Here is a 27976-nt window from a genome sequence, read left to right on the forward strand (position 1 = left end):
CTCCAGTACTAACCAATAGTACTCCAGTGGTGTACAAAGGTGAGAGTGCTGATTTTGAAACACAAGGCCAGATTTCTCCTCTGCCAATGAAAATAATTTCATAGGTTTAGGCATGTTACTCCCATAATCTATGTCACTAAACAAAGATGTGAGACTACACAAGAAAGAAATTGTAAAGCGCATTGTATACCGGAAAGTGCTATAGGAATAATCATGTTTAACTTCATTTGGGGAATCATCGCAGTATTCAGTCATTGTTTATGTATGTTTTCTACCATTTGCCTTGACATTATTTTATGTTTGTTCCCCTCCCCAGTGTAAAGAAGGGGGCTTCCCTCAAGAGCTTTGGCTGGGTGTTAGTGCTGATGCCGTTTCTGTCTACAAGCGTGGAGAGGGCAGACCTTTAGAAGTGTTTCAGTATGAACATATCCTCTCCTTTGGCGCTCCCCTTGCTAACCTCTACAAGATTGTTGTGGATGAGAGAGAGCTGCTTTTTGGAACCAGCGAGGTGAGAGAGGATCAAAATAGAACCCCTTTTTTGCTGCCCTCTTCCTTTTTCTTTTCTTTTGGTAGGTGTGTATAAAAAGGATGAATAAACTCAACCCACAGTGTCAGTATTCACAAGTAGGAAGTCGTCTATTATTCTGTAGCCTGCATAATTTCACATAGGGATTAAAGTTTTAGGCTGCAAGCCTATGCACATTTACTTGGAAGTAAGCTCCATTGAACTCAGTGGAATTTCCAAGTAAACATAGCTGTTCATGTCAAACGTGCGATGGCTTTACATCAATATGAATGTTGTCATATTTGCTTTAGTGGTTAAAAAAAGTATGCGTGTGCCTTTGCTCTTCTTCAGAAAGCTCTGCTCGGTATCATTTTCAGTGATCTTTATTCTCATGGGCCGCCGTCCTGTATTACAGCTGAATTTAATTTCCACACTTACTTGAGAGTAAGTCCCATTGAACTCAGTAAGCCTTATCTTCAAGTAAAACTGCATAGGTTGGGCTGAAAGTGTATTGTTTTCTCCAGTATTAAAAATATATACTTGCAAATTATCTTTGGTTTGGCTATTTTTAAAAAGCTGGACAGTGTTCAAAAACTGTACACAATCTGAATACATAGCAAAGAGCTTCACAATAATGGATTTTCTGGAGTAATTTCTTAGTGCAGAATGCTACCAGCTTGACCAACTATCAGCCATCATTTTAATACAGTTTCATAGGTTCTTGTCATGTAGGTATGGACAGCTCAATTTTACAGCTCAGCAGGCAGTCCTCGCCCTTGTCCCATTGATTTCAGTGAAAATCAAAAACTTGTTCAATTCAACAAAATTTAAGTGAGAGCAATCAGGCTATATTACAGCCCAATTGACCTCTCTGACAGTTTATAAGATAGGGGCCAATCTAAAAGAAGCACGTGGTGCAGCTTTTCCTGGTCTATGCCACATCATCCCACAGGTGGGAAAACCTTGCATTTGTATGCTCTGCACAACAAAGATAAACCAGTTAAAGTTTTGCATTGCTCTTATTGTCTTGGTAGGTTGTTGACATTGCCAAACTGATGAAAGCCTATATCAGCATGATTGTGAAAAAACGTTACAGCACCTCTCGATCAGTGAGTAGTCACGGAAGTCAAGGCAGCTCCAGATGAAGCTAGAGAATCTGCCTTGTTCTGCCCTTACTATCAGAACATATCACTGCCAAGCCATCGCTTTCTCCAAAAATGATGGTTGGATGCATCTCTCAAGCTACAAACAAAACCATGATTCTAGGAGACCCTTCACTCAACACATGATATTCAGCAAGCTTAGATAATTGTAACATCCACTTGAATTGTCTCATACTAAACGTTTTGGCTAGCATACTTCAAGCCTTCCAAAGCTCTGTTACCTCTAGATAACATACTGTTTGCCTTAACTTAATACACTGCCTTCCAAGCAGTAAGAAGTGCCTTAAAATGTTTTAAACCAATTTGCATTGATCTACATTGTATTATCAGAGGGGTTATGTTTTTAATAAACCACTTAGCATATTAAGGAAGCGCTAATTCAGCCATCTTGCACTAACTGGCTGGTACATGCGTGAGGAGGGAAAGAAGCATCTTTGTTGGAATGCTGCAGGCGGCTTTCCTTCTGGACTTTACTGGCAACGTTGTATTCTCCTCCCGCTCTTCCTTTCATATGGGTGCATGCATATGATCCAGGTCAACTCTTTCTAACTTTGTTCCATGTTTCACAACCTTTTAAAATTAAAAGGGAATAATAATGTGCAATGGTGTAAACAGTCTTTCTGTACATTTTAATAGTCCAGAGCTATAGTTGTCCCAATTTTAGCATTTGTTTATAAGCCAGTTTTATTTACAAATTGGGGGGGGGGGGGTTCATTAAAAAATGTATTTTCTTCTAGAGAGGAATTTTCCATCCTTGGTTACATATTTATGTAACATTGTCTGCATCTCTGTATCTGCTGTATTATAGATAACACATGTAGTTGAAAAAAACTGTATTTATAGACTGCCCTTAATACGGAAATGCCATTATCAGCCCAATATTCAATCACTTGTCTTCAGTTTATAAAGTTGTTTTTTTTAAGATATTAAACATTTCTTTTAAAAATATTCATCTCATGGATTTGTAGTGCGCTAGTTGGAACTTGCCAGATGTGAACCATACTAAAAAAAAGGAAACAAGTAATTTACACAGAAAAATTATGAATTTGCTGTAATATTTTACCAACTGCTAATTGGTCCTTGACAAAAGAAAAGAATGGTAACAGACAGCAGAAAACTTGGCCACAGACTACTAATCTTGCACTGAAAAACTGTGATATAGGCTAAAGACATTGATTACTCATCTTGAGGGGTGGAGGGAGCAAGAAATCATACTGGCAATGTATGGGCTAGTTCACACATACTTGCAGCATGTAGGATCTACATATGGTGGAATGCACAATAACTCTTTCCCTTGCATGTGCCTTCCTCTAATCATGTTGACCTGCAACATTTGTGAGAGTGCCTTCTCCCTTATCAGCCTGCGTGGTCACTGAGATCATCAGATGAGGCACCCCTAGTGGTTCCACGTGGACCAGCAGTCCGTTTGGAGTCTACTCGGGTGGAGTACAGCCTTTAGTGTATTGGCTCCCTCTTTGTGGAACTCCCTGCCTGTTGATGTCAGGCAGTCACTACCTTTGTTTTGTTTTTGGTGCCTGCTATAAAGACATTTTTATTTACACAAGCCTTCCCTGACTAACCAACCATAATTTTATCGGCACTATGTGATTCTACAGGTTTTAATTCTTTTTTTCAATTATTATTACTACTATTGTTATTTTTCTCCCTTTATTGTTCACCACTCAGATATTTTATTGATGTCGAGTGGTATATAAATTGTGTAAATAAAATAAATAGTTAACCCACAGATCAACCGCGCTGCCAAAGGCTGAGTTAGTAACTGAGGCACTGTAGGCAGACACAGAAGGTTTACAACCTCTGTGAAGTTTGTTTATATGTCATTTTACTACGGTGTTCCATGCCCAAAGTGGTTCACAGTGAATCAGATAAATATCAAAATGCAGCATCATAAGTCAAAGAAATGCAAACAGGACAAAATCAACCATGAAACAATACAGTCACATCCCATCAGAACCATAATACCCATCAGAAACCGCCCCCCCCCCCAGCACAATGAAGTGCAGGCTGCTTCTATTTATCACAGTGATCTTAAGGTCTACCTTCACTGTCAGAGCCGCCACTGCAGCATCCTTGACAGAAACCTTTAAGCTGCTCCATAAAGCTATCTGGAAATATGTAAACCTTTTTCACTAGGAGGATTCCCCCAAAGGCACTGCTCTCTACCAATTATTTAGCCACGAAGGACCGCACCTGTTGGAGAAATTGAGGGTGGTCCTGCCCGCTACTGAGACTTGGGAAGAACAGGATGAATCTCTATGGGGACCCTGTTTTATTCCTCTCACTTTTTCAAGAGGAATTAATAATAGTTTTTTTCAAAACAATTTCTTGTTTTGGCTGCTATTGTGTGGATCCCTGAAATGGTGTCTGCATCTGCCACTGGAAAAACTTGGTTTAAGATGGGTCTGCAGTATTGTCCCCTCCCTCTCCTGTGCAAAGGGAGGGAATTGGGAGCAAGTACACTTGATGTTGCCAGTCTCCACCAGCTTAAGGAATTTGCAGGTACCTTGGCCATGGTCTAGCTCCATCTGCCCAGCCCTGAAGAAAATGCATAGCTGCAAAGGTGGCGGCCCCAATCATGATCCTCTCTCCTGACATGTTAAGCCCTCCTTTACTAGGACACTTGGACCTGGTTCACACCACCCGGCTTAAACAAAGCAATCCCTGAGGGAAGAAAAAATGCAGGTGGTGAGCTCCAACAAAGCTCAGCAAAGATCCTGTTTCTCTACTGCTAGGCAGGGCTAGGAGAGCAATGAAGCCCCTCCCCTTGGAAGAGTTAATGCCCAGGTTTCCTAAGCCAAGGGGAGGTGCTATCCCAAAGAAACTATAATGCCTGGGTGGGGAGGAAAATATTGTCATCATGGTAGCTGTTGGTACATAGCCTCAACCTTAAAATCCAGCCAGCACTGCATGCAGTTGTATTCTACCACATGTCCTGATGGTGCTCAGACTGTTTATTCCTCCCTTTGTAATGTTCTATTGGGAAAAAGAGTAGGATAAAAGACATTCTATGGCTAGTTCTGTCCTATTAGGATGTTCAGGGTCCAAAGCGTTGGGCTCAGGTGGGACTAGAGCTGGTTTCAAATTCTACGTCTGCCTTGTAGCTCCACCCACTTCAGTTTACTACCAGGAATAATAATGACCTAGCTCCGCGGATTTTTCTGATAAAAACATGAGGGTTTTAAAACATGTTGGTGCATGATCTAGAGATGTGATCCCCCCTCAAAACTGTCTCCACCTTCAGCCAAGCTTCCTTTCTCCGACAGCATTGTTCATCCTATGGGCTTCATCCTGAGCCTTCTCTGGTTAGCAAAGCTAGTCCTGTTAAGCTACGGAAACTGCCTCTTATGTCACAATATTGGGGTTCTGGTCTCCACGGGGACAGAAAAATAAAAGATGCCACAGAGCCCTTTAGGCTCATTTTGAAAGCAGGACTTGCTGGTGTGTCGGAATTCACAAATGGCTGTCCAAGTGATCTATATAGTCTGTGACCAAAGATATGGAGGGAGGAGCTGGCCATCTCACCCACCTTCAGGTAAGTCGCCAGAGCTTAAGTATATTTTTAAAAATGCATGCAGTTATAGGAGGAGACAGGAAATTAGGAAAAGGAAAGAATGCTGATGAAAGGGAACTTCTACAGATGGAGAGTGAGGGACTGACTATGAGTGGGAAGGAAATGCTTGATTTAATTCACCCTGGTTACTAATTGAGTCAGGAAAAATAAAAGTGGAAAACCCCAGGAAGAACTGGGGATTTTTTAGTCCACTTGAAACGTTGAATGATGTCTTGGTTTGATACTTCAGAGTACTAGGGAAAAGGGGGGGGGGGTCTTTGAGGCAAAAGGAATTTCCATGTTTATCTTTGTCAGATGAAGGTTCTGAGGAACTGCTCAAAGAAAACACTCAGAATTTGTCCCATGGCCATATTATGGACTTTAAAGGGTGTTCAGTAACTGCCACCCTCCTATAACTGTCAGTTCTGAATATTTGATTGCTTCTCCTTTAATCCTCAGATTTGAGAATATTCCCTGTGTGGCTGGGAGAGGTTGAGGAGAGAGACCTCACTCTCCACCAAGTTGATGGTGAGCTTGGAACTTCAGTTAATTTTTACTGGGAGGGCTCTGAACGGTATTAATGTGCTATCCATATGCAGTCAGGCTGCTAATATTTCTTCTCCCTACCCTGCCAAAGGGAACAATGGGCTGGTTCACTCCCAGCTTCATAAACCATGGTTTATGAACCATGGTTTATAAACCATGGTTTAACCATGGTTTATGAAGCAGGAAACAAGCATCAGTCCTGTCCTCTTCTCCCCAGCCCCAAACTCAGTTGTTCATCCCCCATCAACTCAGAGTTCTGGATTCGAATGTCACATAACCCAGGGACAGGGCATCCCTGGCTTCTTTATTACAGTGGAACCAGCAGGCATGTTCCCTCCAGCTGCAATTCCAACAATGCTTTTATGGCACAGTCAGTAGTCTGTTGGACTTGCATAGGGAAACCTTGGCTCAGATCTGTCATAGAACACTGATTTCAAAAGTGTTTTTGTGAGGAGAAAATTGGGAGGAAGGTATAATCATGAATCCCCCTCATGGATCATTGCCTTATGGTGAAGGAGCTTGCGTAACTCAGTGAAGCCCTAAACTATGCCGTGCAGAGCCACCCAAGACAGACAGGTCATGGCAGAGAGTTCTGACAAAATGTGGTTCACTGGAGAAGGAAAAGGCAACCAACTCCAGTATTCTTGCCAAGAAAACCCCATGGAACGTATCACAAGGCTAAAAGATATGACGCCGGAAGATGAGCCCCTCAGGTCAGAAGGTGTCCAATATACTACTGGGGAAGAGCAGAGGGTATTTGCAAGTAGCGCCAGAAAGAGTGAAGCGGCTGGGCCAAAGCCAAAAGGACACTCAGCTGTGGATGTGTCTGGTGGTGAAAAGAATGTCCGATGCTGTAAAGAACAATATTGTTTAGGAACCTGGAATGTCAGATCAATGAATCAAGGTAAGCTGGAGGTGGTCAAACATGAGATGGCAAGATTGAACATTGACATCTTGGGAATCAGCGAACTAAAGTGGACAAGCATGGGCGAATTTAATTCAGGTGACCATCATATCTACTACTGTGGGCAAGAATCCCTTAGAAGAAATGGAGTAGCACTCGCAGTCAACAAAAGGGTGGGAAAAGCGGTACTGGGGTACAATCTCAAAAATGATACAATGATCTCAGTACGAATCCAAGGCAAACCATTCAACATCACAGTAATTCAAGTCTATGCCCCAACCACGGAGGCCGAAGAAGCTGAGGTTGATCGGTTCTATGAAGACCTACAACACCTTCTAGAACTAACACCAAAAAAAGATGTCCTCTTCATCATAGGGGATTGGAATGCTAAAGTAGGAAGTCAAGAAATCACCGGGATAACAGGCAAGCATGGCCTTGGTGTACAAAATGAAGCAGGACAAAGGCTAATCGAGTTTTGCTAAGAGAACAAAATGAACGTTTTGTGCAAAGATGGGCATGAACACGCTTTTCCAACAGCACAAGAGACGACTCTACACATGGACATCACCAGATGGTCAATATTGAAATCAGGTTGATTATGTCCTTTGCAGCCAAAGATGGAGAAGCTCCATACAGTCAGTAAAAACAAGACCTGGAGCTGACTGTGGCTCAGATCATGAGCTTCTTGTTGCAAAATTTCGGCTTAAATTGAAGAACGTAGGGAAAGCCACTAAACCATTCAGGTATGATCTAAATCATATCCCTTATGAATATACAGTGGAGGTGAGGAATAGATTTAAGGGATTAGACTGATAGACAGAGTGCCTGAGGAACTATGGATGGAGGTCCGTAACATTGTTCAGGAGGCAGCAACGAAATCCATCCCAAAGAAAAAGAAATGCAAGAAAGCAATGTGGCTGTCTGATGAGGCTTTACAAGTAGCTGAGGAAAGAAGGGAAGCGAAAAGCAAGGGAGAAAGGGGAAGATATAGCCAACTGAATGCAGAGTTCCAGAGAATAGCAAGGAGAGACAAGAAGGCCTTCTTAAATGAACAATGCAAAGAAATCGAGGAAAACAACAGAATGGGAAAGACTAGAGATCTCTTCAAGAAAATCGGAGATATTAAGGGAAGGTTTTGTGCAAAGATGGGCATGATAAAGGACAAAGAAGGCAGGGACCTAACAGAAGCAGATGAGATTAAGAAGAGGTGGAAAGAATACACAGAAGAACTATACAGGAAAGATCTGAATGTCCCTGATAGCCATGATAGTGCGGTCACTGAACTTGAGCTGGACATCCTCGAGAGTGAAGTCAAGTGGGCCTTAGGAAGCATTAGTAACAACAAAGCTAGCGGAGATGACAGTATTCCAGCTGAGCTATTTAAAATCCTAAAAGATGATGCTGTTAAAGTGCTGCACTCAATATGCCAACAAATTTGGAATACTCAACAGTGGCCACAAGACTGGAAAAGGCCAGTTTACATTCCAATTCCAAAGAAGGGCAACACCAAAGAGTGTTCAAACTACCACACAATTGTGCTCGTTTCACATGCCAGCAAGGTTATGCTCAAAATCCTACAAGCTAGGCTTCAGCAACATGTGAACCGAGAACTACCGGAACTACAAGCAGGGTTTCAAAGAGGCAGAGGAACTAGAGATCAAATCGCCAACATTCGCTGGATCATGGAGAAAGCAAGAGAATTCCAGAAAAACGTCTATTTCTGCTTCAGTGACTACACTAAAGCCTTTGATTGTGTGGATCACAACAAACTCTGGCAAATTCTTAAAGAGATGGGAGTACCAGACCACATTACTTGTCTCCTGAGAAACTTGTATGAGGGCCAAGAAGCAACAGTAAGAACCTGACATGGAACAACCGATTGGTTCAAAATTGGGAAAGGAGTACGACAAGGCTGCATATTGTTGCCCTGCTTATTTAACTTATATGCAGAGTACATCATGAGAAACGCCAGGTTGGATGAATCACAGGTCGGAATTAAGGTTGCCAGGAGCATTATCAACAACCTCAGATATGCAGATGATACCACCCTAATGGCAGAAAGCGAAGAAGATCTAAAGAGCCTCTTGTTGAGGGTGAAAGTGGAGAGTGCAAAAGCTGGTTTGAAACTCAACATTAAAAAAACGAAGATCATGGCATCTGGCCCCATCACTTCCTGGCATATAGAAGGGGAAGAAATGGAAGCAGTGACAGATTTTACTTTCTTGGGCTCCAAGATCACCGCAGACGGTGACTGTAGCCATGAAATTAAAAGACGCTTGCTCCTTGGGAGGAAAACTATGGCAAACCTACACAGCATAGTAAGAAGCAGACACATCACCTTGCCGACAAAGGTTCGTATAATCAAAGCTATGGTTTTCCCAGTAGCAACGTATGGCTGTGAGATCTGGCCTATAAGGAAGGCTGAGTGCTGAAGAATTAATGCTTTCGAACTGTGGTGCTGGAGAAGACTCTTACGAGTCCCCTGGAGTGCAAGGAGGTCAAATCAGTCAATCCTAAAGGAAAGCAACCCTGAGTGCTCATTGGAAGGACAGATACTGAAGCTGAAGCTCAAATATTTTGGCCACCTAATGCGAAGAGAAAACTCTCTGGAAAAGACCCTGATGCTGGGAAAGACTGAAGGCAAAAGGAGAAGGGGACGGCAGAGGATGAGATGGCTAGATAGCATCACTGATGCAATGAATATGAACTTGAGCACACTCCGGGAGAGAGCGCAGGACAGGAAGGCCTGGCGTGCTATGGTCCATGGGGTCACGAAGAGTCGGACATGACTGAACGACTAAACAACAACAACAACAACATAATCATGAATACTACCCTGAGTTCCTTGGGGGAAGGTCAGGAGAAAATGTTAATACGTAAATACATAAATATCAATTGTGTGTTGGCATGCTACCAGTGAACTTCAAAATATAAAAATTATATTGACCTTACGTTGAATTCTGTGCAGATCACTATAATCAGGCCTATAGTTCCTAAATTTCACTTACAAAATGTGTAAGAGACTCACCTTCTGAAACAAGTGGCTGTACTTAATACATCTGTTCCATTAAACATTTTATAATAAAAGGGGCAATCCAATAACATGTTTTTCAAATAATACTTCACTGGATAGTGAATGGAAACATTATGGAAAACCTGACAGTGGGCAAGGCAGTTGTGTGGCCAGAGATAATGGATGTTTCTGAGTGAATGATTAGGTACAATTTTGTGGCTTGCGGTGGCTTGCTCCAAGCCTTTTACAGTATGACCCAACTAATGGCACTAAAGCATTTAAAAAAAAAAAAAAACACCTATTTTTTGTAAGAAGTTTTCATTTTTATAACAATGATACAAAAGAATCTAGCATCCCATAAGGATCACAATGGACGTCTACACTGTATAAGTAACTGGACAGCTAAAAAGTTGCTGGAGGAACAGCTGGGACTGGCAGTGTTGGCAGGAGCAGCGCTACAGTGACGAGGCCATTTCCTCTCCCTCCTTCCCGCACCAGATAGACATGCTGAGGAGCAGCTAGGCCCAACTTCGGGGTCTCCAGGAGCCCACCCCTTGCACACAGCAGTCATGCGCCCACAGAACCTGGCTGTAAGTTACATATGCAGGAGTTACAAAGGGCTTGACATAAATATTTCCAAAAACTCAATGCTTTGTTTCGTAAATTATTTTGGGGTTCCTCTCCACCAAGAATTTCTTTAAAAAGGATGCAACTTCCAATTAATGAAGGCAGATTTGGTTTTCCAAATCTAGCTATGTACCATCAGGCCTATTTGCTGACCTCTACTAAATTTTGGTCTTTCCCACTCAGATTAGATTTTCCTCTGTGGTCAGTATTAGAATCTTCTTGCCTGGAGCCTCTCTTTAAATGGATGGCATTAGGTTCTCGGCATATTAAGTTAGGCAGAACTCCTCCCACAATTTTGGCAGTTAGGGAAGGCTGGCGTATAATGTCACGCCAATTACAGTTTGATCCATTTTCCCATGCCAAATTGACTTTATGGGGAAATCCAGATTTAAGAATTGGCAAGAAGGTGTTTTTATGGTAGATCTGGACAGATAAGATGATCTTTACTTTAGATCAATTAGTGGGGGTTGATGATGAGTTTTTGGTATTTGCAATTTTGCGAAATCAGTTTGATCTGCTGGCTTCAGCGGAATGGCAGTATTTGCAATTGAAATATTTGATGGTATCTAGATTCAGTCCTGATGCTTTTACTGCCTCAGAGTCTCGTTTGCTACTGGAAATACTTATTGAAGCTGATCAGATGTATCGACCTACAATTCATGTTTATAAACATTTATTATCAATGAATAAATATGACACAAGTAGTTTACAGTGGGAATGGAACAGGGAATTGGAACGTCCTATTTTGCTTAATCAATGGACTGCCGTTTGGGGGTCTGTGTCAGACATTTCAATGGATCTTCGGTTACACCTTATTCAGTAAAAGCCCTTGTTTAGGGTCTATTGGATGCCACAATGTCTTTTTAGTAAAGGCTTGTTAAATTTGGCTAATTGTTGGAGGTGTGACGCAGCCAATGCTTCTTTTATTCATATGTTTTGGAAATGCCCAATGGCCGCCTCTTTTTGGGAGGAAGTCATTGTATGGATAAATTTCATATTGGAAAGCTCTTTAGTATTTACTGATGTAAATGTTCTCTTAAATTACTTACCTGCTTCTTGGAACGTAACACATGGTCAGCATAAATTGATTTTTTGCACCCTTTTGGTTGCTAAAAGATTGATACTACAAAATTGAAAGAATAAAAGCTCACCGCCTATAACGCAATGGACTGAAGACTTAACAACACTAGCAACATTTGAAAGAGCAGTATATAGGCGTAACTTGCAAATGGACTTGTACATAGGTATTTGGTCTGCTTTTACTGAAGTTTATGTGTAACCTCCCCCCCCCTTTTTTTTCTTCCCTTTTCCCCCTGAATATTGTAAGGTTAGAAATTGAGGATTTTTGAATATGTTGTTGTATTTTTATTTTTTATTTCACTCTTTTTTTTTAGGTTTTGTAATGTTTTCAGCTTGCTTTATTTTGTATAAAATTCTCAAAAACAAAAAAACAAAGGGCTTGACATCTAACCTACAATTGGATTGTAGCATTTGAAACAGGCATTAGTGACCCACTCCAGATAGTGTGGGAAATTGACCTTAGAATTCATATTGGAATGCATTGTGGGATAAGTGTCCATTTAAAACAATACTGGTGAAAAATAGGGAATTAATGTTAAGATTGACCCACAGTTGATATCTCACACCCAGGAAATGATAATGAAATGAGCCCTGGGACATCCCCAGAGTGCTGGAGGGAGTGCACAGGTATAGGAAAATATATGCATATGTGGTGAGTGTGTCCCAAGGTAAATAAATTCTGGAAAACTGTGTTTCAAGAGATGAGTTCCATAATGGACAATGATTTTGTCCATCTCCACATGTAACCATGTTAAATGTATATATAGGATTAGATGCTGGTCTGCAAAGTAGGGAATTAGTGAGCCATTTACTGTTAGCTGCAAGATGGTTGATAGCCAAACACTAGAAGGATTGCAAAGGGCTTCATATTGAAAGCTGGTACCAGAGAGTATGGCGAATCACTCTCCTACAGAAATTGACACAAAAGTTAAGGATAGCCTGAGGGCACTTAAAGACAGATAAGTTTGAAGAGGTATAGATGAAATTTAATGAATTTGTAAATTCAGTAGAACGTGGGTGTATGCCTCCGTCGGCGTATATAGTGCTCTGGAGAGCATAGATCTAAGGGAATATGACTACCCTCTCAATATGTCTGAAATGAAAATTGATGAGTCAGTGGTGACCTAGGAATTAAGATTTGTGAGCAAGGAATTATGGATTATAAAAGTAACTGATTAATTTATGTTTAAATATCAGCTAGAAATTGAAATTAAGGCCGCGGTGGCTTAGTGGTTAAGACGCTGAACTGCAGACTGGAAGGTCGGCAGGTCAGCAGTTCGAGACCCGAGTGCTGCATGACGGAGTGAGTTCCCGTCTTCAGTCCCAGCTTCTGCCAACCTAGCAGTTCGAAAGCAAGAAATTGCAAGTAGATAAATAGGTACCGCCTCGGTGGGAAAGGTAACAGCGTTCCGTGCACCTCGGTGTTCAGTCATGCCAGCCACATGACCACGGAAGCGTCTTCGGACAGCGCTGGCTCTTCGGCTTAGAAATGGGGATGAGCACTGCACCCTAGAGTCGGACACGACTGGTTGGGGACACCTTTTTTTAGAAATTGAAATGTCAGATACTGAAGATTTTGTTTGACTTATGTAACATTATGTAACCAGAAATAAAAATTAATTTAAAAAGATAGGAACAACCCCACCCTCCCACCCCAACAAAATAGAAAAGAATGGGTTTGAATGATAAAGAGTTATACACACATGAAGAATTAAGTAAAGTAACAATTTTTAATGTCATTTCAATAAAGGGAAAGCAAGTCTCAGCCCATATAATACTATATTAGTACAGGACAATTGTTAAAAATCTATCTGGACTTTTGTATTTTTACTCCACAGAATCTACTCTGGATAAGAAAGGGAGCCACCTTTCAAAAGAATTGTCATTCTGTTTAGCATTGGATATTTGTTTTAGCTGAGTAGATTAATAACTTCACTTTCTTATACCAACCCAAAAGTGACGGTGGATTCTTGCTTACTAATTTAAGTGCTGCTTGAGTTCTAACCACTGCCAAGAGGAGGGAAATCATCCCTAATTGCATGGATTCTCTCTGCATCCAGACCCCCCAGCCAAAGTGTCCTGGGCACAAAATGTAAGCGATATCCTATGATACTTTGAATGTCTTACAATTTAGTTCCAGAAAGAAATTTTACAAACTGGAGAGATGCAGGAATTACCAGAGTTATTGACTTGACAGTTAAAATGGAAACTTCCGCTAAAATAAGATTTACAAGATAGACATGGTGGAGTAAGTCTTGCCTGTTAACATTATTTACAAAATGCAACTGGGGCGCACTCCTGTGGAGATAGTTGTCAGCCTCCAAACTCGGAGGCTGACGACTATCCCATGCAGGGTGACTGGAGCACGGAGGTGATCCTTGCCTCCATGCTCCGGCCACCCTGCATTTTTAGCTAAACAGGCAATTTTGCCTGTCGAGACAGGGAGCTGTGCAGCAGGAGGGGGAAGGCCATGCAGCACACATAGAAAGCTGTGTAATGTGGCTTCCGCAGTCTCCTCCCCTCCCCCGGGACCGCCCCCTTTTTCCTGTCTCGGCGCTCCATTTCCAAACGTGGAGACATAGGTGGCGTGGAGAGAACTGCACTGGCTCCAATGGGGAGAGGGAGGGGCCGGGTAGCACAGTTTCTGGGCTCCGAGGTCAGAGCCCTGGTTCCAATCTCAGAGCCAAGAAACCGAAAAATCCTATGCCCCCCAGACGCTGACTAGGGGACATAGGACCGCTCCCTAGTTTGTTCTTTGCAATGTAGGTTTGACCTATCCTGACATTGAAAAACTGACATTGAAAAACTATTTGCATTCAGAACTGCACCTCCTAGACATATCATTTCATGGCTTTATAAGATCCAGAGTCTTATAAATGGAGTGGTAACTTGTAGCATACAAATTGAAGTCAACTGTTTTATGAGATTCCTATTTACAAATGCTCTTCATGACTATTTCTTCAGAATCATGCTTCAATTGTTTTTGATCAGAGCAGTGCCCAGAAATGTGTTCACCAAGTTAGTAAGGCCAAAATCATACATTGTTTAATTTAAAAGAAAGATATCTAATGTTGAGTGCTGAATTGAGTAGTACATCTTAATCCATATTTAAAACTGGTATTCTGCTCTATTTTGATCCCCCTCTATAATAAATTCTCACATTTTGCAACATTATTTTGATTGATACATAGGGAAAGAAGCACCTGTATTTTGTTCCTGGGAATAATTTTATATTCTGACAAGAGAATGTTGAACTATTTTTTCCTTGACACATTGACAAGCTTTCGGTTTATCTAGTCAGTTCTTTCAAACCTGTAACTCCTGCTGTACGAAGTTTCACTTTTGTTTTTAATAAAGGTTGCATGTTTTGAACAGGAACATTTACTCACATCTGTCTTTCGGCTTTGTGTATGTTTGTGCTCTGTGGGTTAATCTCTGGTTTCAAGAGTTTTGGGGTTTGGGGTGAGTGTGTGTGTTGTTGTTGTTGTTGTTGGCACATCAGCATCTCCTGAGGAAAGCAAAAGCATTGAGGAGTGGGAGATGGATTATGACAGACAGAACTTTGCAGCTAAATGGAAAGAGCTGCCACTGTGATGAGTAAAAGGGGCTCTCAAGAGATAGCTTCAGTGAGCTATAATTGATCTCATATCACAGTTTGATCAGTAGTCATCAGCACTTGTTGGTTATTCAGCACTTTACAATTAAAAGCAATGCCTTGATTATCACAGTGGTTGAGTGATCATGTTAGAATTAAAGACTGCACAGAAACACTAAGCATGGAGTCCTGTTGTCCCCAGGGATTGGCAGAAGGTCAGACACTGAAATTATTCCATAGCAAAATTAGTTATGGCTAACTAAATAGTCCTCTCAGCTGACAGAAGTATTTGTAAGGATATGGGAAAGAGAATTGACAACAGTAAGGGTAGAGTTAGTCTCTAAATGAAGACTGCCAGTTGTACCAGGACCACAGAACAAAACTTTGGTTCTCCCGTCAGCTAGCTTGGGGAAGGCTCCATCCCTGGGGCTAGGAGGCATGCTGAGGAGCAGCTAGGCCTGACTTCGGGGTCTCCAGGGGTCCACCCCTCGCACATAGCAGCGATGCAGCCACAGAACCTGGCATACAGAAAGAGGGAGCAGCAGCAGCAGCATGAGACAGGATAAGGAGCATGGTCGGAAGAAAGCAGAGGCTTATCATCCAGCCAGCTCGGGCCCCAGGGAGGCCAGCTCAGCAGGGCTTCACTGAGTGGGATCAGGGTGGCCATTGGAGGGGGACACTTACAATATAGCCTCACCCCCTATGCCCCCAGTTCTGGCAGGCTCCCTTCCCCAGGGAATTGAGCAGCCCGCTCCCTCCCCCCAATCCAGCACCAGCAGATGGGTTAGCCCAAAGGGGCAGTCTCCCCCCTTCCCCAGATCCTCAGACAATAGATTACTATTGTTTCTTTGGACTTCACTGCACACATCTTTATCTGGCCTTTTGCTCAAAGCTACCAGCAGCAGCAGATAGTAACTGTTTCAGCCTAACCAGGGAATTATTGGAGATTACCCCCAATGCCAACTCTGAATGCCAGGAATGTATGAAGAGAAGAACCTACAGAGATTATCTGAACACATCTTGGCCCACAATGAAGGTTATGTCTTAAGTTGTGTCTCAAGATGTGCATTCCAGGACTCAGAGTGGGAGAGGGACTCTGGCAACCATCTGCTGTACCATGTGAGCACCTACCTGTTTCTGTCTGTCTGCCTGTTCATCAGTGTGTTGCCAAATTGTTTCCACCTGCAGTTCTCAGAGGTGTGGCCCAGTAGAAGACATTTAGGGGCAGAAGGTAAGTCAGTGCTGAGAGGGACTCTGAGCAAATATCTGCTGCACCCTGTGTGCACCCACCAGTTTTGGTTTGTTTTGTTTGCCTGCTCATCAGTCTGTACGTATGTATGCAGAATTGCCTCCACTTGCAGCTTTCAGAGGAAAAGCAAGAAGACATTCAGCTGCAGAAGCCTTAGGCTGTGTGGAGAGGGACTCTGGCAACTATTTCCTGCACCCTGTGGGCACCTACCCGTTTTTGTCTGTTTGTCTGCTTGCCTGCCAGTCTCTTTGCAAGTAGAATTGTCCTATCTGCAGCTTTTAGAGGTGGGGCTCAGCAAGAAGGTATTAAAAAATTATTGATTAGTATTTTCATAGATTTTATATCCTTCTATTTCTATGGATACGTATTCTTATTAATATGTATGTATTTAACATGATGCACTAATGGTCTGATGACTTTAAATAAAGATGGACTTGACTATAAGAACTGGCACATGCAAGGCCTCTGGTCAGAGAAGGAGACGCAACAGAGCATCAGCCTCCTGGAGCTGAGGGCTATTCACCTAGCCCTGTGCCACTTGGCCCCCCAGCTGGAGGACCAGGACATCCGGGTCAGAACAGACAGCATCATAGCCAATGCCTACACTGACAAGCAGGGTGGGACCCGATCCAGGGCCCTCCAGAAAGAAGCCATGAAGCTGTTCAGGTGGGCACAAGACACACATCTGCTCTATCAGGGCAGAACACCTAAAAGGCATTTTAAACATCTAAGCTGATTGGCTCAGCAGAACTGCCCTAGGTCTAGAGGAATGGTTACTCCACCTGGAATCCTTCAGGGCAGTGATGGCCTAGGTGGATCTAACCTGTCTTGACCTCTGCTTCAACCCAGAACACCAAATTCCTCACATTTGTCACCCACTACGAAGCAAAAGGCGCTGGGTTCACAGACACCTTAACCAGCCAGTGGCCTCGAGGCCTCCTGTATGACTTCTTGTTCCTGCTCCTCATCCCAAGGATAATTCAAAGGATGAAGGATCAGTGGGCAGAGGTCATCCCGGTAGCCCCAAACTGGCCAAGAAGACCATGCTATGCTGACCTCATGAACTGATCAACGAGCAGGACAATAGCCCTCCCAGTACAGTGGGACTTCCTAAGGCAGAGGCCAATCACACACCAAGATCCAGCCTTCCTGAAGCAAACTTCCTGGAGGTTGAGTGGGGACTGTTAAACAGTCGAGGCTGCTCTGCCAGAATACTGTCCACTCTCCTAGTCTCCAGGAGGGCCTCGAGTAACAGAACCTACGAGCACAGCTGGCATGCGTTTAACAGCTAGTGTCAGGGCACCCGCTAACCAATGACATCACAGCTGTCCTGGAACTCTTATAAGACTGCCTTAAGGCTAACATCCTGAGAAGGCAGGTGTTGGCCCTGGGATCCATCCTAGGGGACTCAGGTAGGGGCCCACCCCTACATTAGGAGGTTGCTCTGGGAAGCTTCCCTGATTAGCCCACCAGTCTGGACACCAGTTCTGTATTGTGATTTTTAACAAAACAGCATGGATCCTGAGAAAACTGTATCCTCCCCACAAATCTAATTTGGTATATATCCGAGCCCCATGAAGATGTTCTAAAAGTTCAGGTATCAGGGGCAAGGGATACCTCAGTGGTATCTACCAAATTAGATTTGTGGGGAAGATACATTTTTCTCAGGATCCATGAGGGAGATGAGGGGAAAACCGCATTCCAGACCCAATATAGCCATTACGAAGATACAGTAATGCCATTTGGTGTTTGTAGTGCAGCCATGGTCTCAGATGTCCTAGATCGATATGTGATCATTTATTTAGATAATATTCATTCCTCGGACCATCAGCTTCACCCAAAACATATGTGATGTGTTCTTGAAAGGCTATGAGAGCACGGGCTGTTTTCCAAGCTTGAAAAGTGCGTATTTGACTTAACTGCTGTGGACTTCCTAGGGCATAGAATCACCCCAGAGAGGATCCTCACAGACTCTGAAAAAGTACAGGCAGTTCTGAAATGGCAGGCTCCCCAATCTCTGAAAGATGTCTAATCTTTTGTTTCTGTTTTTTTGTTATTATGGGTGTCTGTTGAATGTAGGGATTTTGCAGGCACCCAACTGTGTTCAGGAATTCATCAGGCAACCCCTGCCCGCAACCCCCAAACTGAGCCTGCCAAGACGCTGTCCTTGTTGGCCGCACGCTCATGCCCACTTGCACTCCCCAGTACTCACTGCGATCCCGTTCAGTGAGCGCCGCCCTTTTTGCGCCTTTGATTTCTGTGCAAAACATGAAGTTAAAAAAAATGTGCATATTCAAATATGTGCAGTTTGGAGCTGGGAAAGCTAAATAAACACAATATTAGAGGTATAATCCTAAGCCATTTTAAAAGTATAAACCATCGCACCTACTGCCACCCACCCCTGGTGAGAATGGTGGAATGTGAGTCACCTTTCTCACCCTTAACATAGGGATGCAACTGCAGTCCCATAACCATTGTTGTGTGAGTTGGACCACAACCACTGAAGACAGTCCTTGATATCATATTCAACTGTATAGAAGAAGCGAGGGTTGCATGGGAGTGGGAAAGAAATACAGTGTAGATTGGTTGCAAAGAAGGGATTTCCTTCGCAAAATACAAAACTTCAAGTTGGGCAGGTGTAACATTAATGAGAGGGACTTAGAGACTGGGTTCACACAATACAATAAGCCACAGTGGTTTATTTTTCAGAATAAAACTGCATCTGCGTGCAGTTTTCCCCAACCACAGTGGTTTATTTAGCCCAAATAAGCCACCCTAAGCCATGGTCTGCAATGAGGTTTATATTAACCTTTGTGGCTTATGTCTCCTGGTGCTCCACAGTGGTTTAAATAGATCGCTTACAGAGTCCCCTGGCAAGAACAGTCAAACCTGCTGCTGCCACTCTGCTCCTCTCAGGCAACCTCTGTTCCAGAGATCTGCCTACCAACAGATTGCACTCGCTGCCCATCTCTGCACTCATCCCTCCCCCAGCGGTGCTTTCAAGAAACTCCCCAAATGTCAAACCCCACACAGGGTTTGGATGTGCATCCCCATGCGGGGCTCCAGTCCTGCAAATTTCTGTGGAGTTAGAGCAGCCACCCCCTTTCTGGTTGCAGAGGCATAGCAGCACAGGGTTTTATCTTGGCTTGGGTGCAGTGCCTCCCCAGAAGGGGGAACCTGTGTATAAAATGTCTTCCCATTCTTGCAAACTGTACAGGAGTTAGAGCCACCACCCCCTTCTGGGAGCGAAGTGCCTTTGTAGATTCAAAGTAGTATGAAGCAAGCCCACTTTTAACCAAGCCAAAGAAGCCAAGTAAGCTGCTTTTAATGCCCCCCAAACAATGTCCTTTTATTCCTTTTACTTTTATTGTCTTGTTTGCTGCTGGTGAAGGGGCGAGGGGAGAGGCTTGGACTTTGGGGCTGAGGGCTAGGAAGAAGTGGGGAAGGGGGGAGAGTGAAGGGGAGCAAATGGCAAAAATATAAACTCAATTTTTTACCATGGCGCTGCCTTTTAACAGTACTTTCAAAGATGGTGCTAAGACACCCAACTAGTTGGGCCAGCCTTGAGAGAACTCAGCAGCACAAACAGGGAAGATTTTGCACTGCCCATGAGGATATGCCAAACGTAAAAACAAAGGAACAAAGACTGTATGAACAGCCTGTACTTCCTCCTTTTTAAAATTTAACCTTATGCTTTATTATATATTTCAAAATCATACGTGTGTCTGCATATGGATGTGTTTCCCTCTAGAATTAAGGGCAAGGAGGCAAACGGGTGGGGGCCCGGGGGAAGAGAGGGAACAGAGATACTGCATGCATAAAACCAAGTATGTGCGCGTGGGTTTCAACGAAACGCTAACAACGAAAGAAGAGGGAGCAGTACCTGTTCCTCAGGCGTGCCATCACACCCAGTCGCCCCCATTTCCCTCACGTATTAGACTAGGGATATATTTTCCTCTCAGCAACCGCGTCTCCAAGGTGTACCAAGGCAGAGAACTGGCCCCTCCTCCCATTTCTAATGTGCGCAGCTTCAACCATAGACATTTAAAACTGTTGACGGTGTAAATACACCCCCCATCCCTCTCCTTTTGCTGCCCTCTCCCTTCCCAGACAAGAACCCCTGAGGACACTCCGCATGCGCAGCCACGCCACGCGCCCGCCCACACCAGCGTTTGCGTTCACCGTCGCTCAAATTTATACCCCGCTCCGGTCTCGCCCCGCCCCGCTCCGCTCGCTCTTAACCCCTTCCCTCCTCGGTGTCGTCCTCGTCTGCGCGCTTGGAGAGCCTCGCGCCAAGCTGACCAATCGCCAGCACCGTCTAGCCCCACCGGAGGCCGCTATTGGTTCATGCCGGCAAAGGAGGTGGGGGGAGCGGTGCGTGTGTGCCCGGATGTACCCAAGCGTCAACTGGCTTGCCTCCTCTCGGCTCTGTGTTATGTCAGGCGCCGTAACCGACATGGGTGGCGAGGAGGAGCAGGTGGCGTCGCCGCCGAGCCCCCGGGAAGGGGAGCGAGTGCCGGAGGAGGAGGAGGAGGAGAAGGAGCAGGGCCGCGAGCCGAAGCCTGCCGGTGGGCGTTGCTGGGTGACGGAGGCGCTGACTTGGAAGAGGCCGTTCTGCACCCTGGCTGGCTTCCTCTGCGCCAACCTGCTCTTCTGGTGAGAGATGCAGACACCCATTCCAGCCCCTGGGTTATCCCTGTAGACTACACGGAGGATCTCTCTCTCTCTCTCTCTCTGTCCCCGTTCCCTGGCCCGCTTTCTCTCCGCTCAGCGCTTTGGCTCAGCCTTCTAACCTGTTTCTGGGCATGCAAAAGAGCAATAGAGAAAGGGTGCCTTTGAGCATGTACAAAGTGGACGTTGCGAGACCTGAAAGGCCCATCTGGACAAGGGGTATTATTGCCAGCAGCGACCATCCAGATGCTTCTCGAGCAGGGCATGAAAGTAGTAGACTCCTCCTGTGTTGTCTGGTTCCAAATCGCTATCGCTACTAATAGCTATCTCTACTAATAGCTATTAGGTATACCTGTTCCAGAAGCTATCTTACGCTACAAGCCTCATCATGAGTTGGTGGTGAATTCCATAAGTTAATTATGGTACTGTGGGAAGAAGTGTTTTTCTCTCCGCGCTGAGTAGCCACAACTTGTTTCCTTGTATCTGGGGAGAACAGCTTCTGTGGTAGAGGACATATGCCACCCAGGTCCCTAGTATCTAGAAATTAAGCTCTGCCTTCTTTGTCATTTCTGTGTAATAGATACTGAGCACACTTCTGCACAGCTTCTGTGCTGATAGTGTATCCCTGGTGCTAGATCCTTCTTTCCTTTTTGTTTCTTTTCGGGGGGGGGGGGATTTGAAGGAGTTGTTGTTGCAAAATGTTTCCCAATAGACATTCTGGAAGGAAATGAAAGGAAGCCCATGGGAATAAATTAATGATCATTTGGCGGTGGGAGTGGGGATGGATGGATGGCTGCTGGAGCAATGGGAGAGTAAAGACATAATAATTGGCATGAAATTGGCTTTGCAAGCCATGCGTTGCAGAAAGGAAGGTGAATCAGCTGCGACTGGATGATGTCAGGGAACATCAAAGGCACCTGAAGAGTTCTTAAAGGGAAGGCAGAGCCAAAACTGACAAAGAAAAGTGAAATAATAGGAAGGGAAGGTGAATAAATAATAGCAAGGGAGTAGCTACAAGTAGTACATGTAATATGGCATCATGGTTGCCTTGGGGATAATGGTGATTCTGCAAACTGAACAGATATTTGAGTGACGGTATCCCAAATTCCATGATCCACCTATAGTGGATTGGCACTGAATTAGCAGTCTTCTGTTTTTGTTCTTGAAATTGCTAAGCACCCGGCAGCCATAGTGCAGGGCTGATGAGCTGCATTGGCTTATTTGATCATAAATTGTGCAGGCCTGTTGTATGGCCTCTAACAATCTAGGTCTTATTATTTGGAACTTCAGAGGAGATTCCAAACTTTCCTATGTCATGGAGGCTGTAAATTCATTCCTTTTCTAGCTTGGAGTGAGCTTTGTGCTTCTTAGTTTCTACCTCCAATTTGTGGCTTCTATCTATGCATTTGGTGACAGTCTGCTTTATTCACTTTTCAAGTATTCTGCTAACAGATCTGTATATAATGCATCTTTATAGCGAACTGGACTTTTTTCAGCTCTTAGTCACTTGTGTGATTCTTTTTTGTATTGTGTTTGCTTTATCTGCTATAGGAAGGCACTTAATCCAAGCAATTCGCTATAGGTAAGCTCTTGTTTTAACCTTTAGGCTCCTAGTTTTTTCTAACTGGGGTTCTTATTTTTCCCCTCCTCCTGGCATATTTGCAAAGGAATGACCTACAGCCATTGGTTTGCATTACTGCTATACTTTCTGTACAGATTGGAACATATAATTGAATTGATGTGAGAGAAGTTAAGGCACTCCAATGTCCCAAATGTAGATTCAGATATCTGTAGATTCCAATATCTGCAGTTATCTGAAAAGTACCTGAGTTGCTTGTAGATCTGCTTGAGCAAAAATTGCATAGGGTTTCTATTCTTGCAAGTATGTTCTTTCTCTAAACTGGAACAGCAGATGCCCATTATTTTTTACATAAGTAGAAGATGTTGAATAAAAAGTTCTTCCAAATTTTGATGATGGCTCCTTCTTACTCATTTTTTGTGTGTGGTGGCTTTAATATTGTGTAAAACGTTAGTAGAACTTTATCCTTCGATCATTTAGTCAAATTTGGACAATCATATCTTGGCTGTGCAGTCTTCAAAGTGGCCCCCAATGTGCCTAGGGATACCTCTCTTAGCACCCACCAGGTCCCTCCTGGTATGTATGTACGTATGTATGTATGTATTTATTTTATTTAAACTTTTGTTTGTAACTGGGAGGCTATTCTGCAAAGTGAAGCTTCAGCCTCCAGTGCCATCTTTATTTCCGGTGGATCCACAGTTGGCTACAGAATTGGACTCAGAGAGTGCTTATCAATGGGACCTTCTCAAACTGGGGAGAGGTAATGAGTGGGGTACCGCAGGGCTCAGTCCTGGGCCCAGTGCTCTTCAACATTTTTTTTAATGACTTGGAGGAGGAGGTGCAGGGAATGCTGATCAGATTTGCAGATGACACCAAATTGGGCGGGATAGCTAATACTTTGGAAGACAGAAACAAAATTCAAAGTGATCTGGATAGACTGGAGCGCCTGGCAGAAAACAACAGAATGACATTTAATAGGGATAAATGCCAAGTTCTGCACCTAGGAAAAAGAAACCAAATGCACAGTTACAAGATGGGGGATACGTGGCTCAACCACACTACAAGCGAGAAGGATTTTGGAATTGTTGTGGATCACAAGCTGAATATGAGCCAACGATGTGATATGGCTGCAAAAAAGGCAAATGCTCCTTTGGGCTGCATTAATAGAAGCATAGCTTCCAAATCCCGGGAAGTACTAGTTCCCCTCTACTCAGCACTGGTTAGGCCTCATCTGGGGTACTGTGTCCAGTTCTGGGCACCACACTTTAAGAAGGATGCAGACAAACTGGAGAGGGTTCAGAGGAGGGCAACAAAGATGATCAGGGGACTGGAAACAAAGCCCTATGAAGAGAGACTGAAAGAACTGGGCATGTTTAGCCTTGAGAAGAGAAGACTGAGGGGAGATATGATAGCACTCTTCAAGTACTTGAAAGGTTGTCACAGAGAAGAAGGCCAGGATCTCTTCTTGATCATCCCAGAGTGCAGGACACGGAATAATGGGCTCAAGTGACAGGAAGCCAGATTCCGGCTGAACATCAGGAAAAACTTCCTGACTGTAAGAGCGATGCGGCAATGGAACCAATTACCTGGGGAGGTGGTGGGCCCTCCCACACTGGAATCCTTCAAGACGAGGCTGGACAGCCATTTGTCAGGGATGCTCTGACTTGGATTCCTGCATTGAGCAGGCGGTTGGACTCGATGGCCTTGTAGGCCCCTTCCAACTCTACTATTCTATGATTCTATGATTCTATAAGAATGCCCCTGAACTCCAGAGATTTTCTTAGAAAATAAAAATGGTAAGTAACTGTTTTGGTGTGGTGTGTGTTTGTGTTTGATTCTCTGAGCATCACCAGTTTACCTTCTGTGAAAGTTGTATTTTGTTGTGCTTTCTGGGGGCAAATGTGTGATTTGGCATTTGGGCTGAGATCTCCATCTCTGCCTTGTACGCAGTTCCTCGGCCAAGTTACTTATCTGTGAGTCTCATCAGTTTGCTTTCTGTTAAATAGATACTGGAGCAGAAAACTGTGGATTCAAAAGAGGAGTTTTGTGTTTTGGAGCTCAGGCCCTACCCCTACCTTCTACTTAGGTTCTCGGGCAAGTTTCTTTTCTTTTAGTTTCACCAGTTTGCTTTCAGGGAAATGGGTGTTTTGTGACTGGCCACTCCTTCCATAAAAATATATATATATTATTAATGGGCAAGTCCCCTCCCCATGGCAGCCATTTTTTTAGACTCCCCATGACACTCTGTCAAAATTCCAAATGTGGCCACCAACCCAAAAAGTGTTGGGGACCCATGGGATCATAAACCATAGTCTGAAGTTGAGTAAAAGGCTCATTCATATCTCAGCTTAATAAGGTGGCATTCTTAAGTAGAGATATGTATGGGCTTTTTGATTTAAGATTCTGGTTTGTTCTGAAGCTGGTAACTGCAGTTTCCCATTTTGGACAAAATGGGAAACTATAGTCAGAGACTCCCTGATTTAATTGCAGTTTATACAAGGGGAGGAGCAAAGGGGCTATATGCTCAGGAAAAAGGGTTTGTGCGCATCTAGGCTTAATAAGCAGAGGAGTGATCATCTGAACCAGGCCACTGAGGGCCTTAAATGAAGGGAAAACCCCAATTCGCTCTCAGTGTACAGAAGTTTCCCTGCCTGGTTGCCTGGAGGTGATTTTTACTTGGCACAGGTGACCAGGTAAATGTCTATTTACAAGCCTAGATGGCAACTTTTCCCCCTGTAGTCCTTGCATGTCTTTTTAGTGAAATTTAATTGTTTCTACTGTCATTCACTGTTTTGACACTTGTTTCAGTACATCCCACAGAGTAATGCAAACCAGTAAAACCTGCACAACATCTGTATTTTTCTTTTAACTGCATTTAATTTGTGATATTTCTCCGAGTTCAAGGTGTTTGTTTTTGTTTTTGGTAACTTTGGATTGTCCAGCTTTATAGCTAGGCAGTTAGAATCATATATCCAGATTTTGTCTCAATTTGTGCTTTCTAAGTTGTTTCTCCTGTGATAGCCGTGCAAGTTACTACCCTACAAAAATTCTTACAAGCGTGCTTGTCCAAACCTATCCGTGGTAGTCATACGTGGCCTAAAGATAGGGAAAGAGAGGATCCCAGGCGCCCTTACTGAGCTGTCAAAAAGCAAACCTTACTTGCCAAAGGCAAATAGGTATTTACAAATCCATTTTTCTGAACTAAAAATAATTCCTGCATTGATGGGGGCAAGGGGGGAAGAGAGAAGTCCAAATGGTATGTTTTCCCACACTAACCTATAGATTAAGGGTTGTATCTAACTTAAGTCCCATTCATTTCAATGGATCTACTCTAAGTAGGATTAATTTAGGATAGTATCCTATCAGTGGAAAAGGGAGGCATCCAGTGCAGTGTTTAGTGTCAGAAGCATAGAGATCTAAACTTGGGTTTGCATTCTTTGAAGTTTTTTGCGGGGCATAGGGCTGTAGAAGCCATGACTGATAGAAAGTGTATATGTCTTTGTAGTGGATTTTTAGGATAGTGTTAGGTTAGTTTAAATACTATGGGACTGTTTATATTAATGTATTTATTAAAGTATGAGTGTTGAATTTTTACTAATGGTGTTCCTTTTTTAAACGATGGGATTTTTTTTAAAGTGCTGGATAAAAAGCACATAATAGCTCTTCACAGTTGAAGGAGCTAACTATGCATTATATGCAAAAGCATGTAAGTAAACCCCGGTGGCATTAAAAAAAAGAAAGAAAGAAGTTACAGCTTTGGAAGAGGCCTATTTAGAGTGGAGAAGCAGCAGCATGAAAGGGTGCATAACCCTTTGTTGGCCATCATTTCCGTGTTGCAAATGCATCACTCAAGCAGCTTTTCATCAGGTAGGTTACAAAGTCTGTTTTCCAGGGTAAGGAAAAGGGTTAAGCACCCCTATGCCCTGTGGTTTTCCTTGGGTGGAGCTGCGGCTGTCTGTTGTGTGTAGTATAATGAGGTATTTCTGCATGGATGGCAAACTGCTTTGTAAGAATCTTCATTTCCTTTGTATTTTCATTCATCCCACACGCCACTGAAATATGTTTAGCTTTTAGAGGAGGTTAAAGTGGTTACTTCACCAGAGAAGATGTTGGTTTTTACAGCAGCTGATGAAGAGCCTGTACGACACCATTTGTATCATTCTTGTCTCGAGCAATAAGTATATTAGATTAAGCACAAAGCCATTGTAGCTTAAGATGCTAAATTTAGAACATTAGCCAAAGGATTTGCATATACCTTTAATTCAATAAACATTGCGGAATCAGTTTCTTTAGAATGTGAGACGTTGTATACAATAGTTAAAAAATAATTCAGCAGCAAACTTCTTTGTACTTTGAATCCTGAAAACCTGGCAACTTAAACCCGTTAGAAAAGTTTGTGGCTTCAGTGCTGTGCACACAGACTGCATAAGGCCCATTCAAGCCAATAGGATTTAAGCAGCCTATATGTGCAGGATTGCAGTTCTTCTGTCTTTGGAGCCAAACTGCAAGCTACAGTGTTCTTGTGGAAAGTAGACATAAGAACAGCCTTACTAGATCAGACCTAAAGGTTCACGCTGATTGGTGATTGGTTACTGCATTTATATGCAGTAGAATCAATGCTCCCATATTTCTTCGCTGCAGGGCATGTAAAATATGCACAGTATGGGTCCTACTACTTGAAAACTATGCAAAAACTTGATCCAGAATTATTTATAAAGTTTGTGGTGGGTGAACACATAGTCAGGCACAAGAAAAGTATTTAGAATAGGCTATGGACTGATCAATTCATCGAGACAACATACATGTGATCTGGTCATGGCCCTGGTGACATAATTGGATTCACTCTTAAACCAAAGACTTTGGCTGTTTGGGCTCTGTTACAGCACATTTTTGGTCAGACTTTAAAAGATCTGGAAGGCCTGAAGGAAGGGAAAGTTGAGAATGTCATGACCTATCACAAGGAAGAGGCTGATCCACATATCAAGGCTGACTATGCAGGTTGCATGAAGATCCAGGATTATTTAACAACGTCTATCAATCTACTTGATGACAGCAGTCACCCAGTGAATGGTTTAATAAACATAGGTAGTGGTCACATTCTGAAAGATTGCTAATTAAATCTGATATACCAGCTACACCATTATCTGGACAGAGATAGCCTAGCTACAGTTATCCATGTTCTGATAACCTCTCATCTGGATTACTGCAATGCATTATACATGGGGCTGTCTTTGAAAATAGTCTGGAAACTTGGTCTGGAAGCTCGTCCAAAACAGGGCATCAAGATTGTAAATGGGGATTGGCCAACGAGATCGTATTATGCCAATACTTTCCCAGTCCCTTTCCAGGCCCAATTCAAAGTGCTGATATTAACCTGGCCCCAAGCTGTTTAGGACTTTGAATGTTATCTGAAGGATGGTCTCCTCCCATATGTTGGACTCGATGGTCTTGTAGGCCCCTTCCAACCCTACTA

The 27976-nt window shown here is 43.3% G+C and overlaps 3 protein-coding genes across 19 annotated transcripts in view; 2 read left to right on the forward strand and 1 right to left on the reverse strand.

Moving 5' to 3' along the window:
* Nucleotides 1–2619, forward strand: part of MYO10 (myosin X) — a 245991-nt gene extending 243372 nt beyond the window's left edge. Inside the window, exons 40-41 of the mRNA XM_084850564.1 lie at nt 317–508; nt 1540–2619. Of these exons, the coding sequence (XP_084706690.1) occupies nt 317–508; nt 1540–1650 (303 nt within the window). The 3' untranslated portion in view covers nt 1651–2619. The remainder of the gene's footprint in view (nt 1–316; nt 509–1539) is intronic.
* LOC146347401 (uncharacterized) overlaps nt 1–20420 on the reverse strand; it is a 34968-nt gene extending 14548 nt beyond the window's left edge. For 7 of the 17 annotated variants that reach the window (XR_014790297.1, XR_014790292.1, XR_014790293.1 and 4 more), the window contains exons 1-2: nt 20137–20420; nt 18466–18510 (exon numbers count right to left, since the gene is read on the reverse strand). Coding sequence is in view for 1 of the 17 variants with exons in the window: in XM_084850562.1 (XP_084706688.1) it covers nt 12792–12948; nt 14799–14917; nt 18466–18510; nt 20137–20175 (360 nt within the window). In the remaining 16 variants the exon portion in view is untranslated. Of the gene's footprint in view, nt 1–13; nt 2239–12791; nt 12949–14798; nt 14918–18465; nt 18511–20136 lie in introns of those variants that run through there. The other 10 variants (XR_014790295.1, XR_014790287.1, XM_084850562.1 and 7 more) reach the window with 5 other exon arrangements.
* Nucleotides 20421–20635: 215 nt separating this feature from the next.
* The window catches only part of RETREG1 (reticulophagy regulator 1), a 58238-nt gene continuing 50897 nt past the window's right edge, over nt 20636–27976 (forward strand). The window contains exon 1 of the mRNA XM_084850565.1: nt 20636–20909. Within this exon, the coding sequence (XP_084706691.1) occupies nt 20644–20909 (266 nt within the window). The 5' untranslated portion in view covers nt 20636–20643. The remainder of the gene's footprint in view (nt 20910–27976) is intronic.

Source organism: Heloderma suspectum, chromosome 4 (genome assembly GCF_057233095.1).
Source record: "Heloderma suspectum isolate Gila_16-S chromosome 4, 16-S_ref, whole genome shotgun sequence".
NCBI classification, from domain to species: domain Eukaryota; kingdom Metazoa; phylum Chordata; class Lepidosauria; order Squamata; family Helodermatidae; genus Heloderma; species Heloderma suspectum.